Source organism: Diachasma alloeum, unplaced genomic scaffold (assembly GCF_001412515.2).
Source record: "Diachasma alloeum isolate Michigan unplaced genomic scaffold, Dall2.0 Dall_scaffold_00353, whole genome shotgun sequence".
Taxonomy (NCBI): domain Eukaryota; kingdom Metazoa; phylum Arthropoda; class Insecta; order Hymenoptera; family Braconidae; genus Diachasma; species Diachasma alloeum.
This window is the reverse complement of record NW_021680492.1, coordinates 549697-565283: the sequence shown is the minus strand read 5'-3', so window position 1 is coordinate 565283 and position 15587 is coordinate 549697. Positions and strand designations below refer to the sequence as shown.

Genomic DNA, 15587 nt, shown 5'->3' with positions numbered 1-15587 from the left:
CCTCTGGAAAAACAGAAAATCTGACTCTTTGGCTCGGGGTGAAAAAAAAAATTTTATTTCGACTTTTGTTGCACCTTCGGGGATTTCATTGGCATCAGAATTGTTAGAAAATATNAACGTTCACTATTTTTTATTTAAACACCGCCTGCAAACGGGGAGATGAGGGTGGCTAAAATATATTCTGCAACCCTGTCTCCTCGTTGGCTACAAATTTCAACCCTTCGCATACATGCCTTCCCCTTCACCCGCTCGTAAAATCACGCGTTCTCGGTAGCATCGAGGAGGACTTCTCAGGACCGAAAAGAACTGAGGATTCGAATGATCTCTGGAAAAGTACGTCGCAGAACTGATTAGGACTTACCAGGTCCATCTAGGTCTGGAGAGATCTTGAAAGACCTGTGTACGTCCAATCAGACCCAAATCCTCGACTCGGGCAAGTAAACGAAAAGACTTTTCATTTACTTTTCGTTTATTCATAAATGAAAAGGCACTTTTCGGCACGATGGGAACGTAGCAGCAGTGTCAAAAATATTATTTTCGTTCCATCGGCATGGGAAATTCGGGATTTACGCGCTGATTTTGGAACGAAAAGTGTGATTTTTATGTATCGCCCAAACAGGCTACGTAAAAAAAATAATTTCCATTATTAATATTTTATTACTATATCAATGGTGAATGAAAGAAATTGAATTATGATTTTTTTTATAATGAATAATAACGCCAAGCATATTTTCCATTGTGATGATAATGAGAAACAGAAATAAAAAAATAAGCAAATAATTTTCTATTCAATAATGATACAAAATTCATTTTCGTCATTCAGGCCCGTTAGGTAGCGCCTACTATAGCTGTCTTGAGGGAAGCTAAATGGCGTTTAACAGACCAGGTCTGTTAAACGAAGCACAGGTATGGTTAACTCGAGTTAGCAGCCCTAGGACAATAAAAACATACAGTTTCTAGATGGGCAACCCACAAAACCTTCGTAGGAATACAACATGAAGTGTGCGGTTATCGCTGTCACTTGCTTGAAAACTCGGCGNCCGGGGCCTGCGGCCCCTGGACCCTGCTTCTGCGCCCCCTCCCCTTCCCCTCCCCCTCACCTTCAACGGGCCTTCATGACAAAAAATAGTATGTGTCATACGGACCGTGACGTCGGTTTGCGATTCGTGTGAGTTAACAGCACTCGGCAGTCGGACTCGGCGCGCCTCGTCCTGTCTTACCGACGCCTCGTGCTGCTAACTTCACACTCATCGCAAACCTCCGTCTACGGTCCTAATGACACAATATACTATTTCATGATTATACTAATGAAAATGAAAAGCGGAAAATCCGAATTATTTTCGTCGTGAATAATGAAACCAAACAAATTTTTCATTATCATAATAATGGGTAATGAAAAAGAAAGAATTCGGATTGCTCTCATAATAAATAATGAAATAATTAATTTTCTATTATCGACTATTCCCTGGGAATGTATTTATACGACCTTTTGGCACAACTCACGCGATTTGACACTCGTAGGTGATAAGAAAAAAATCAGTCAATCTGATAAATAAAATCAATATTCAAAAAATGTTCAAATGGACACTTAAATAGTTACTTGAAAATTGGAAAATTTCGTGCTCAGAGATTGAATCAGGGCTCGAGAACAGTNCCCCCCCCCCCCCCCCCCAAGGTGAGCTACACACGAAACACCTTAATTATTATTAAGCCTTTTTCACTAGTAAATGATCTATCTAACCGATGTCAATTGGTTATCGTCTGATAAGGCTGCACTCAAAATATTTCTGGAGCACCCATTTTATCGCATTTTTCATGGTTTTCTGATCAGATGATGATAATTTCTACATTTTGAGTGTCCAGCCGGCCTCACTGCTCATTTTCTGTTCCATTTTACCTCGTCATTTTATTTTATCATCAACTTTATTTTCTATATTTTATTTGATATATATTTTATCGGTCAATTTTACTCCGCTAACCCATTTTACCTACCTCTTTCCTAAAAATATTCAATTAATGGGATTTCATAATTGATAGAAAGTTTTCGTTTCTGATTATCATTACAGGGAACGGCATTTCAATAACGATTGTTCATTGTTTTAGCAATGAAATTAATCACTAATCGAATAATGAAAATATTTCGGTTTTCACTATTGGTTAGATGGATATTTGGAAATAGCTTTGAGTTCACTATTGATAGATGGGTATTCGAAAATATTATTAAGTTCATTATTGATTAGATGAGCATTTAAAATTATTGCGGATTTCATTACGGATTGGATGAGTATTAGAAAATATCTTTGATTTCATTGTTGATTAAATGACTAATCTATTATATTTGAATGTAATTCTTGATTAGATAAGCAATATTTTCTACTTTTTTAATGATTATTCATTAATACGGTATTTAAAAAATGTGAATTTCTCAATACTCATTCATTATAATGTAAAATATTTCCACGTTATTAGTGATTGAGCAAAAAATTTGTATTTGCGGTACAAATATTGGTGAAATTAATAATTGTGCCGATCTGTGGTGGTGACGTTCGTGTGGCGCGCGAGCAAAAATTGCATAACTCTTATACGTTAAAGTGACTCGACACACTGTCACGCGATTTGGAGCTAAGAAAGAATCGAAAATCTAATTAAGAAGAAAATATCGAGTTCCGACGAGACTAATAGAGAGAATGAATTTGATGTAATACATATTAAAGCTCGAGAAATTATCGAAGCATTAATACCAAAGAAATCTGTGACGAGATATCACATAGCCTGCAATACATTTTTGAAATGGTGCGACAAAAGAAAGATTGACAAATTCACTGAAGATTCTATTCTGGTGTACATAACAGAATATCCGAAGAAGAATGCACCAACATTGTGGAGTAAAGTGTCGATGTTACAGAAAATGCTCTGTATTAATCACAGTATTGGCATTGATAAAATGGCCCATATCAAGGCATTTTTGAGTAACAGAGAGAAAGGCTACTTTTCAAAGAAATTCAATACTTTCACGTGCAATAATATTCAACAGTTTCTTCGTACCACTAATGATTCAAACTATCTTGCTAATGTTGAATTTTTTATCTTAATTAATGTTTCAGCAATTACAGATTCTACTAAACAATATCCTATCTCATCTTATTTTCCATTTTATTATTTCTCCCGAATTTCCCAGGCATCTGGAGCGATAAGTAATGTACACGTCTCGCAACAGAAAGGCGTCGCTTCAGGGACCTGAAATGACGCCTATTCTTTACTCGAAACGTAATGTACCATTCCATAATATTCTTTCTAGGATTAAAAAAATCAATAATTCAAACGGATGGCTTTAAATCAAACTAACGTACTTAAATAAGTTGTTCAATGAATGTTTAAAAAAGAAGTGAGTTCACATGAAAAAAAGCAGATCGTAGATATGTTCAAAGAACAGTGGCCGAATAATCGCTAAATTTCGAGAAAAGGTGATAAATCAAGGGGCCCTATAAGTCGATGTCTTCGAATGTCAATAAATATTGGAAATAAACAATAATAACAACACTCGACATCCTGGTGAAAAAAGAAGAGCGAATGCATCCGAGTGTTGTTATTATTGTGTATTTCCAATATTGATTGATATTTGAATGCATCGGCTTATAGGGCTCCTAATTTCTCACCTTTTTTCCAAATTTAGGGATCAGTCAGCCACTATTTTTTAAACAGATCCACGACCTGTTTTTTTTTCATGTGATTATTCATACTACACTGAAGAAAAAATTTTCTAATATCTGAAACATATTTTCTTGAGACAAGTAAATTTTCTTTAATTGCTTAATTCTCTCAGGCATCTCAACTCACATGACCCGAGAAAGACCTCATGCTTTAAAATATTCTTGTACTCAAGTATGATTTTGTCGCAAATGAACTTACTTAAATCGCGTAGAAGAATCGTCAATCTTCTAGTCTTTATTGTTTTCATGATTTTTTCGTTATGCACTTCCAATATCGCAATATATAAAATATTTCTGACGTAACGCGGAACGATAGTGATGAATGAAAATGTATTCGAGTTCCGTGAAGTGCCCACATTCTGAGATTTAAGCCATTGAAAATAATTTACTTCTCTCAAGAAAATATGTTTCAGATATTAGAAATTTTTTTTTCTCAGTGTACTAACGATATACAAAATACTTCAAAGTTGAGTAGGAGTCTCTGAGTGCCTCCAGTGGTCGTTAATTCCATAATTTCTGGTGAGATTTTTCTAAAATTTACCGAGATGTGAATGACGCCAAGTTTTTCCTCTCAATCCTGGATTTTTTGAAAGGATTAACAAAAATGGTGCGGTTGTTTGTCGTTTTCTCCTCTTTATATACTCTTTTTTTTACATTCCCGGCGCTATCCCTTCTTTCTGCTTCTTTTTTATATAGGATTTCAAAGCCTCTGAGGAAATCTTCAAACAGACCTCGGCCATGGCTGCGCTCGACGCAGACCGTGAAGAAATTTGCATCGCCTATGAACCCCGTGCTTTTGCGGGTCCTCTCCCCTCTCTCCCCAACCCCGTCCACCAACGGGCTAGATTATACAGACAACCTTTCCTCTATGAAAGCGCGACAACCGCAGGAGATATCGATGCCGACTGCAGAGCGTCAACGGAGAATACGTAGAGAGACCAAGGGAAGGTGGAAAATGGATGAGGGAAAAAGCACTACGAGAGCTAAAGCGATTCTCCGTGAATTAATTTCCCCGATGAATAATGAAGTTATCCTTCTGTCGCGTCGAATATATTTCACGGGAGGATTTACCGACCAATGCAAAAAGCATCACAATTCTCTTTATCTCCAAGGATTGATACTAAATAATACAATATTCAATTTATTTGAAACCGAGTGCCGAGAACCATTCGGACGAGGTATTTTATGATTAATATAATTACGTAATCACTAATGACTTCCACTCAATTCATCACACCGTCGGTTCTAAATCCGTTGAGAGGCAACGCTGACGGGGTATAGTATTAGGATTATACATTCTCATAATTAACCAACTGGAATTCTGATGGGATGCATCATCAAGGCAACGGAGAGTTGGCACTGTGACTCAATGGATAACCCCTCGGGCGGAATAGCTGATCACAGATCAATTAATTCAATTGCGATTCAATGTTCTATGTTATGAGCCAAATTCTTCACGAAAAATGGTAATTATTCTAATTAGTTATTATGGCATTTCCAATTCATTCATTGCTATTGCTAGCGATTCCAAGCATATCCCAATGCTAATTACATTATTAGAGATATCTCACTAATCATATTCAGCATTCATGTAAAGTGGAAGCTTTCCTCGTTTATTGAATAAAACAATTCAATCAATTCGCATTTTGGAGAAGTTATTATTGGAATGGCACATAACCCAATCCAACCCACGTTTCTCGCGTCCGACGGCTCCAAAATTCATAAAATCGGAATTCAATTATAGTTGAAAAATTAGAGGGGAAAATACGAATTGAAGAGCATGTGGGGCAAGTAAACGCACTATGAACGCAATGATCAAACAATTCGGAGATTTTAAGTATGAATCATAAATCCATCAAAAAATATGAAAAATAACGCAACGACTAACACGTATTCTCCGTAGCACAAACTTCAGTCCGTGTGGGCACTTTCGTCATTCTAATGTCCATAACATGATTGACTCGTATAAACGTCTGTGGCGACCATTTTTTCGTTGCCAGAACCATGTTCCGGGTTTTGATATTGCGGAGTAGATTTAATTCTGTTTCAATAGAAGGAGGAAGGTTGAATCGTGCCCAGAAATAGTATATTTCGTAACGAGTGCAAAAAAGTGTTTTTTTGGCGAGTGGGAGGTTTATATCACGAGCCGAAGGCGAGTGATATAATCCCATGAGCTAAAAAACATTTTTTCACGAGTTACGAACAATATTTTTCATCACAATATGGCGGAAATTGGACTTTTAGGCACGCGGAGCGTGTCGAAAAGTTCACTTTTCGTCACAGCGTGATGAAAAAGAATAACTAGCTCACTCAACTCATAATTCCGACTGTATCTGATGATTGAATTTCTGTCGTCGTGCAAACTCATATCCGCCAGGAAAGTTTTTTTCGGCCTTCGATTTTAACTAGTTAACCTCAAAAAGCCTCATTAACAGCAACTAAATCATTCTATGAGTGTAGCATTGGAATTTGTGCGATTCAATTGAACATAAAATCTATTTGAACACTTAGAGAACTGTCAAAAACTGGGAAAAATTGTTTTTCTAGAGAGCTTTGCAGTCCGTTTTCTGATGAACATATTTTAGAGAATTGCACGACTCCATCCTCCATATTCTAGCTTGAGGAATGAATAATGTTCAATACTCAATGGAATGTATGAACGTGAGTACAAAAACACCAATGATTAATATGAAAATCCCTGCCCAAATCTACACTTAGCGCAGAACTGACGATTCTTCTGGGCCAATAGTACTCAGCAACCTTCGATACAAATGACTGTGTTGGATAAATGCCGCGAGGTACATTTATATACGAATAAAAATCAAGAGAAAATACGGTGGAGTGGTGAGTACACCCAGTACCTCTAGAGGGACTTATCACTTAATCCAATGGCGAATTATTTTCCGATTTTTCATAGCGACGCCCTTTCAGAGTCAAAATTTGTAGAATCTGATCAAGCACGGGTATTGTGGCGGGGTCAAAAAGTATTTGAAAATAAAAATAGAATTGCGTGAGAATTATTTAACACATTATTTAATTAACTTACGAACCGTGCGCGAATAAAAAAACTGCATGTACAGCGGGGAAATGAAAACATTTTTAAATTTGGTACTTATACACACGTTTGAATGGGGCATCTACATATAATTAGAGCATTATTTCTACATTATCACGCCAGGGGTACTGCACCTATCGATGTCCTTTTCAAGCGCATGTATAAGAATCAACTTTATGACGTTTTTCTTTGCGTGGCATTTTCCTTTGTGTTTCTCTCGTTCTTTTTTAGTTGGTAAAACCAGTGGATACAACAATGAAGTTGTCACTTGTTTTAGTTTGAATGAACAAGAACCTGAGAAAAACGCATTGAATAACCTGAGGTTAGCCATGCAAAAAAAAACTCCATTAACAATTCTTTCTATTGGCATTCTGTACAGGCAGATCTTGATATTGTGCAGATGGGTTCAGAGAAAAAAAGACTTGATTTTCAAGTACATGTCTCTCATCTTTAGAAACATGTCATGATTTTCAGCAATTAATTTCCAATTATTGGTGACATTATTATCTGTGACATTATCACTCATTTTTTGAGAAATGTTACTGATTTTGAGGAACACATTTCTAATTTTTGGGAATTTATTAGGTAATTTCAGTCATAAAAATCATTGACGATCAGGGTCATGCTAGTTAGTCTCCAGTATCACTAATAATTGATGACAGATTCCTGAAAATCGAAACTTTTTTTCCTCTGCCATGGAGACAGATCAAATAATGTGTAGACAATGTTTGATTCAATTCTTTACTTTTACGGACCCCGCCATAGTATCGGAGAGTCCACAACTCCAATATCGCCAAAGTGGATCCTTTCCATGCGGATAGTCACATGTACCTATGTCATATTTTTTACAGTTTCTATAATAAATTTGTCGCTCATTCATTGATCTTACCTTTTTTCCAAATGTTCTGGAATCTCCTTTAGCTATGAAGTATCAATATAATCATCTTTATAATCTAACAATAATGTAAAATTTATATAATTGGGTACCTTTCCATTTCGAGTGGCTAATTCTATAATTAATTAATAGCTTTATCAATTATCTGAGACTTGAAAATGTCAAACTAGTCAGTATGTCTAGTTTGTCTTAGAGTTCACTAGTGCACATGTTCAAACTCTCACGTTTGGCAAGTTCAGATACTTCACCAATCTCAGTTCTGATAAATTAATTATAACGATATTAATATAGTCTGTTCGTTACAAGTTATGAGCTTTTTAAGTATGCGGGTTTGATGATATTAGGGAAACGATCGATTTTACTTTCCGCCTGGAAGACATTGGAAAAATTGGAGGAGATTCGACTGGAAATATTTGATAGAGGTAACGTCTGCAATGTTGAGATTTAAACTTACTATTGGCAGGGTATAAGCATCTACCGCTCTCTGCTGGTATTGATTAAATCTCATTCGAACAAAATACATTATTTCATCATAAATTATGATAACATGTCGTGGATTCAATAATTTCAACTTATTAAATCTACGAGTTCAGAGTTTCTATTGCAAAAATAATGTGTTCATCGATCATCTGAATTTCAGATGTCAACCGGAAAACAGAGGTCTGAATCATCATAAATGTCTGAATTTCGCAAAATGTTTGACAATTTCAAATATAACTTGTGTCTGAAAAAAATCTAAACATTTCCATCATTTAAAAAATTTCAGATGTTCATTTGCAGGAATTTTTTACGTCTGGAATTTATGAGGGGGATCGGAGACTTCATTTAATAAAAATTCTAGTAATAAAATTGTGAGACAAGTATGCATGAGTTGCTTAGCAATTTCGTTATTAGCCCTTTTACAAAATGAAGACTCCGGTCTTATTTATAAGTTATTCAGACATTTTCAAAGACATCTTCTGTCTTACAATTTGATTTATTTCCGTGCCTTTTTTCCCAAAATTGTGTAAAATCGAAATCCACAGAGTGAATCGTGAACTTCCTCTAGTTTATGAAATTGATTTGAAAATTTTAGCTGCATGTGTATGGCACCACGAAAGGGTCTGAAAATAAGACATCTTTGATTGATTCAGACCTTTTTTGAAGTCCGAAAAATGTCTGCTAAAACGTCTTGAACGCAAACATTAGTTTTTGCAGTGTTTGGTTTCAAATTAGTAATTCTTTACAATGAAAGAAATTATTTCGACTGGTGTATTCATATTCTGTCTTATCCCCGCATTATCTACTCGGTCAACCTTAGATGTATTTAAAGTATAAATTGCATGGAAAGCAGGGTGCTATATATGCTATCCATCGACTTTCCGGACCTCTGTATGAGAGAAATAATGAAACAATTATTAATGCACAAATCATTGAATCAAATCAAATTAAATCAAATTTGTACATTAATAAGTATTTAATTATTTGCCTCATATAGCAGACAGCATTACGCTTTCCATGTAATTTAAACCTTAAGGATATCCAAGTATCTTTTACAGTTTGGTTCAACCGCACTATAGAATCTACCACTTTCAATCATAAAAAAAATCATGAATATTCAGTGTCATTCAAATGACATTTTGCACAAAATTATTATTTTTTAAAACATTTGTTGTTTACAAATAAATAACCGAAATTGTTTAGACTTTCGGAAACTTTATTTTTTTAAGCATGAAATCAATTTCTGATGAAATTCTGAATATGAAAATTATTTACGGGATGCGCTCGTAATTTTCCAAAATTGCAATTTTGTAACTATTTTTAATAAGTTTAAATAATAAAATCATTGTAAAATGTCCGGAAGCTTAGGATCAAATTGGAGTCAAATGAAAGCTCTCATGTTCAACGACAAAAGTATAAAAGCATTTCACTCGAGACAAAACAGCTAAAGTACTTGGATATCAAAACCATCTAAGGTTGACCGAGTAGATACCCCGGGGATAATACAGAATAGTAATTCTTTCTTCTGCAACAGAATCGGTACAACTTCAGCCTCAATTTTTATTCTATCTTGAACTGTTCGAAGATAATAATAAGAGACATGTAACTATAATCTGAGAAGACACAAAAGTACACTGTCCAAAGATTTCCAAACTCTCCTACGTGACTTTTTTCCTATATCCCAACAAAGATCTTCAAAATCTTTTGATCTTCTCAAAGTTTGATACTTAGGAATCTATGGGAGCAAACCGACGTGACCGGGTGATAATGATGACTCCACGAACCCCCTATACTTATAAAGCTCACAAACTCATCTCTTCTGTCCTGGATAAATTTTTCTTTTGGAGTAATAAAAGAGAACTGAAAGTATCAAAACTGAGAATAATCATTTCAAACATAATGCATTGATATTCCCTTGTGTGCAGCGGCTCTCATTAACCACTATGGTGTACAGTCTATTCAAGTTCTGTCACTCGAGCCACAACATGGAGTGTTCCAAATTCTCCTAAGTTTCACCACAAACACCCGCGGTCGTGTCCACACAGGATCAAGGGAAACCCTGGTTTCCTCCAGGATTCACAGAGTCAATTCGAACTTTCTTGCAATATATTTATTTACTCACCATGATTCTGCGCGATTATTGGGTTGATCGCCACCAACAGGACGAGGAAAATAGGAGTCATATTGACCACTCTCTTTCCTGTCCTGACGCTCGCCCCACTCCACAAATTAACACCAAATTTTTCCTCGTGGTATTACCGCACCTGAGGAAAAAACAAATTCACCAGTGTCAATAACCATACCACTCTTCAATCATTACTGATGCTAATCTCCTGTGGAAGAGGTGTTTATCCAGCTACTCCTGTTATTAGTTGATGATGATTAAAGATGTTTTTTTTACCACTAAATATATAACTGATATGAAAGAACTAAGCAATTTCAACGATCAATAGTAAAAAAAATAAAGTTTATTGTAAAAGTTGCACGGCTGACTGTTCTTAATATAATCGAATTTTTCATGGAAGGAAACACTGATAATAAAGTCCAACTCCGCTCACACAAGCAGTTTGTACGATTCTACGGATTTTCGTAGATATCCCGAGTCGTTGCAAAATATTCTGATAGTCGGATAATTGAATGTACACAAACGTAAAACTTCAATCGTTTTATCTGCACGTTTACTTCAGCCCCAAATATTTACACGCTAATTATTGTAATTTGTAGGTATTGATATTTGTCATTGATGAATTTCTTCATCGTTGAGTGTCCATTCACGAAACTTTCTCATTTTCCGATGATTACACTCGATTGCCCCAAAGCGTCACAATGATTTCAGTACTTATGGAACATTGTCATGCACGTCCGGACATTAAAAAAACGGCCGCACTGTTTGAAGCCCCTGGATGCTAATAGTTTATTTTTGTTGTTGCCCTGTGCACTCCACTCGACAGTGTTGCATTCCAGCTGTAGAATGAACATCACCGTATTAACTCTGATACTATCACGACTCAGCTTTCTTTCTGTGATTCCATGACCATCCCATATTTTTCGTGTCTGTGTAAAATTTTTCTAATCACTTGATTATCCGTCAAATACGAGGTTTTCTTTCTGCACCGATGTTTCTATTTTTTAAACTAAATTTGTCTTCCGTAGCATTACTTTTTGAATCTCACGTTGTATGATTGAAGGTGCAGGATTTATGAACAATTTGTCACATTGGTTCTCAGAGTTTGAACATTATGGAGTGTCATTTTCCACTTGCTAAGTAAATTCCTCACTCAATTCTGCTTTTTTCCCGGTAATTTTTTTTCCGCACTACATGTTCTTCTTTCCATCAAGTCCGTTGAAGGCTGTTAATGGTCAACACCTCCTGATGCTGAGAGAGAATAGCAGAACTTTGACCCAACGAGGTTTTCTTTCCTGCAGCAACTTCACAAAGTCACGAAAATTGTGAGTCAAGAGGTCTTTCACTGAGCTTTTTTACTGTAATATACTCCATTTCGCAAGTCTTTGTAGGAAAGCTGTATTGACATGTTGGTGAGGGCTTAATATTTCTTATGGGCTTTACTATCGATGGACAAAATATGTAAGTTTCCACTTTTTTGAGCATGAAAACCTTAAGATTATCTCCTTTATGAACTATATGTGTGTTCATCCCTTAGCTTTACGTAGAATTTTCAATCTGATAATGATAGCGTGTCCAATTGTCGAGGAAGAATCACCTTTTTATATAACTTTGCTTTGAAGTTGATAAAGGCGTGTCAAGTGGCGTCTTGAAACTTCTTGAGCTTCTATCGCAATTGGAAAAAGATTTGCTCCTCGTTTCTTTCTGTGTTTCTCATGTCATTTTTTTCTTTTCTCTCCCATCTCACAATTTACAAAAGACAGAAATGCATACGTCATTGACATATCTTTCCTAGATTTCAATTACATTAAATTGTATCGGATGACACATGTTGAACGCAATTTAAAGGAGACCACACTAAACAATTTCGCTGATTTTGTCATAACTCTGTCCCTCGATATGGTCACTCATGGCTCAAATAAACCTATTCATTTCTTCATAATCTCGATGAGTTCTCAACCATTCTCTCGATCCTCTGTATGTCATTGTCAAAATTATTTCAGGTTCAATTCTTGGCCTTGTTCTCTGTAATTACTGTTCACGAGAGCCGAATTCCACAATTTCCGTTTTCACAACTTCTTAGTTCATAACCAAACTGGTTCTTCATTACTCTTGAATTACAACTTTCTGTTATTCCATGCAGAAATTCAATTTCTGATTCGACTTAACATGCTCTACGTTCGTTTTCCATACGCAATCACCAAACACCATCAGCGGCACTCACTTCATCTCAACTAACATGATAATCTCTCTCCAAAATGTCGAAGCAACTGATTCCCCAAAATAATATTCAATTTTTCCAAATTCAGGCCGAAGAACGACAACAAATAACAACGATTGCTCTAACAATTTAGTAATAGAAATTGGATTTCTTCGTGTTGTATTTCTATTGTGTATATAAATTTTGTTAACAAAGGGGTGAGAACGGAGAGCACAGAGTTACAAGTCACCGGCGTTATTGTAAGCTCCCGCACGGGTACTTTTCTGAGCGCGCGCTACGGCCTGACTGACTTACCCCCGTGCACCCCCTACTACCCTCCCACACCTCCGTTGAATCCCGACGCCGGCGCAGGACAACGCAGGACCCTTTCGCGTTATTATTCGAGTGCCCATTTTGAGATTATTATCCATCTTAATAATTACTTCAATTTCAATCATTTCAATTACGTTGCATTGGCCGGTTCTCGTCATCACCGAGAATAATCTTTACTTGTCACCTATCTCGCTTTTCATAGCCAATATCGTAGCAAATGACATATGAACTATTTATCATGGCTTACAGAACTGCGAGAGCCGCTGGTTATCTATTAATTACTACTTTCAACAATGTACGAAAAAGACATACTCAACAGGAGAGTAGCTTGTCCACGAATAATGAAGAACTTGTTTCGGCGCTCAAAACTTGCGCATGCGTTATCACCGTAACGGTATAAGTTCAGGGTAAGCTCTCGTCGGACGCCGTATCGCAGTTTCTAGTCTGATGCTTGTCCGTGTACAACGCGCAGGGGATGTCTCTCCCCGAACGAGGTATACTTGAAAGCTGTGCGCACTGTTTTTATAGCTGAGAATAAATTAACTCGAAAATCCATATATTGGCAAAGCTGTGAAGAGTGTTATATATTGACAGTAGTAGTAAAATATTGACGGGACGTGAAAATGGCTGACGCAGAAGGTAAGTGCACGTGTGTGTGCATAAGATTGTAAATCATGTCTCCGTTTTTTCAATGACTGTTTTGACGTAAGAGAAGACGAGTTGAAATTTTACTGCGATACACACAAATACTCGTCTATTTCAGTCCCTGATCAGGTGATATAGTTCATCTTTATTTGGTTGGAAATAGATTTTTATGCTTCAGTAACTGTTATTAAGTATAGCACTTTGAAGCTTGCACCAGAGTCCTTGGTGCAGACATGCCCAAGAGTCGATCTGCATTTACGAGTTAACTCCGGCTTTACAAAGTAGCAGGACACACGTGCGTTTGACGTGCAGCGATACTTGACTTTCTCCCATCAAATTTTACACATCTGGTGCGTGCAAGCATGCAATCTTTCAAACGATATAATGGCAGAGTAACATTTACATTTTACAATTTTTTTAAGAACAAAAATGTCAGTAAATGTTCTAGAACCGGGAATATTTTCCATGTAATTGTCTTCAAAGACAATTTCCTTCAAGTAGCCAATAAGGAGAGGTGTAAAGAATATTTTATCTCTTTAATGGGCGGTCAGAATACCTCGAATTTATTATTGGCGACCAAGAAGATTATCAGATGTCAGTGATAATGAATAAATGGGGATCAAGGGCAAGTAAGAAAATCTCCCAAGAGCAAGATTCCCTGTAGTCGTTGCGCTCTTTGATTATCGATAGCATGGAACAGTGTTCTTTTTTTTCGTTCATTACCGTGAGATTAACGGGGCTGAAGAGGAAGAAATAAAAGAAGGAGCAAAGGAGGAAAAACAAACGAAAAGAGGGTCAACCCGTCGGGCACGCCGCTGGACAATCGTGCACTGTGGTGCATTCCAGCGACTTATGAATAAACATTCGCCGCGACAACCCGGCGGAAAATTACTCGTGGAAATACAACAGAGCCCGACGGGTCACAGTGGTCGCACCCCCTACTTCTTCCTTTTACTCTTATTTCCTTTCACTTCCCATTGTAGTTACGCGCTTGGAATTCAGTCTTGATGTGCACGTAGCAGACGGCTCACCTGAAAGTACTGGGGATGAAAGTCTTCCTATCAATTTCCTATATTCTTAGTATTTACAAATAGGTCTGAGACTTGGTGGTAGAGAGATCGTTCTGGTTTGAAAAAAAAAAAAAAAACGTGGAAATCTTTTGTGCATGGAGAAAAAATAGTTTTGATGTTCACGGGCATGTCACTGTTTTTCAGAAACTTATCCGCAATTATTGAGGCTTCGCGCGTGTGATATTCAGTGAGAGTACACGGAGAGTAAAGTTGGATAAAAATTACCTAGAAAATCGTGACAAATTTTGCTATACGAATGGTAACCGTGGAGCGAAATGTAATTCAGTGAAGAAATACGCATTTGTAGTGAATATCTTACGATTTTCTCGGTAAAAAAACACATTTACGGATGGGAAAATTATCCTCCTGTTTAATAAAAGTTCTCACATCGGTAGGACATTTTTCTTGTCTTGTACCGACCTGCAGGTTATGGGAACTGACGGAAGTAAATTTTTACCAAACGATTTCGGGAAAAATCACTCTCAGTTACAGAAAAATGATACGAAAAATTGGAGTAATTATTCATAGTGACAAATTTGTTGAAATTTCATGGAAGATTCATGGAAAATATTATAGTAAATCACATCAGAGTGATAATGAATAGGATTTAGGGAAAAAATGGTTATGAAATTTCAATTTTTAAGTGGAATTCACAGAAATTCATGAGTTTTCAGTGGGAATGACATGGAAATTTCACAACTTGATTGAATTTTCAATGGAGTATGAATATTCAGCAACAAAATGACATGAATTTTCGATTTTTTCCTAAATTTTCCTATTTTTTTTAAATTTTCACAGAATAATTAAAAAATCAAGTATTTTATTGATTTCCAGATCATTTGACCAGAAAATCAATGGAATATTTGATTTTTCAACGACAAAATTTCCTGAAATTTCAGTGGAACTTGGACGCGATAAAAATTCCCGGAATTCGGCAGGAAAAATTCAGACGAAAATTTTTAACAGTGTTCACGTTCACTGGGATAATTTTTGATGGGACGGAGGGTAAATTTTCCAGTTTCGGTACAATCACCCTCATGATCAGTAAATTTTCCCGGGCCAATGGAAAAAAAT

At 36.4% G+C, this 15587-nt stretch overlaps 1 protein-coding gene across 2 annotated transcripts in view; it reads right to left on the bottom strand.

Moving 5' to 3' along the window:
- Positions 1-15587, bottom strand: part of LOC107041001 (tyrosine-protein phosphatase Lar) — a 295087-nt gene that overhangs the window by 228438 nt on the left and 51062 nt on the right. For both annotated transcript variants that reach the window (XM_015261349.2, XM_015261350.2), the window contains exon 3: positions 10263-10404. In XM_015261349.2, the coding sequence (XP_015116835.1) occupies positions 10263-10323 (61 nt within the window). In that variant the 5' untranslated portion in view covers positions 10324-10404. The remainder of the gene's footprint in view (positions 1-10262; positions 10405-15587) is intronic.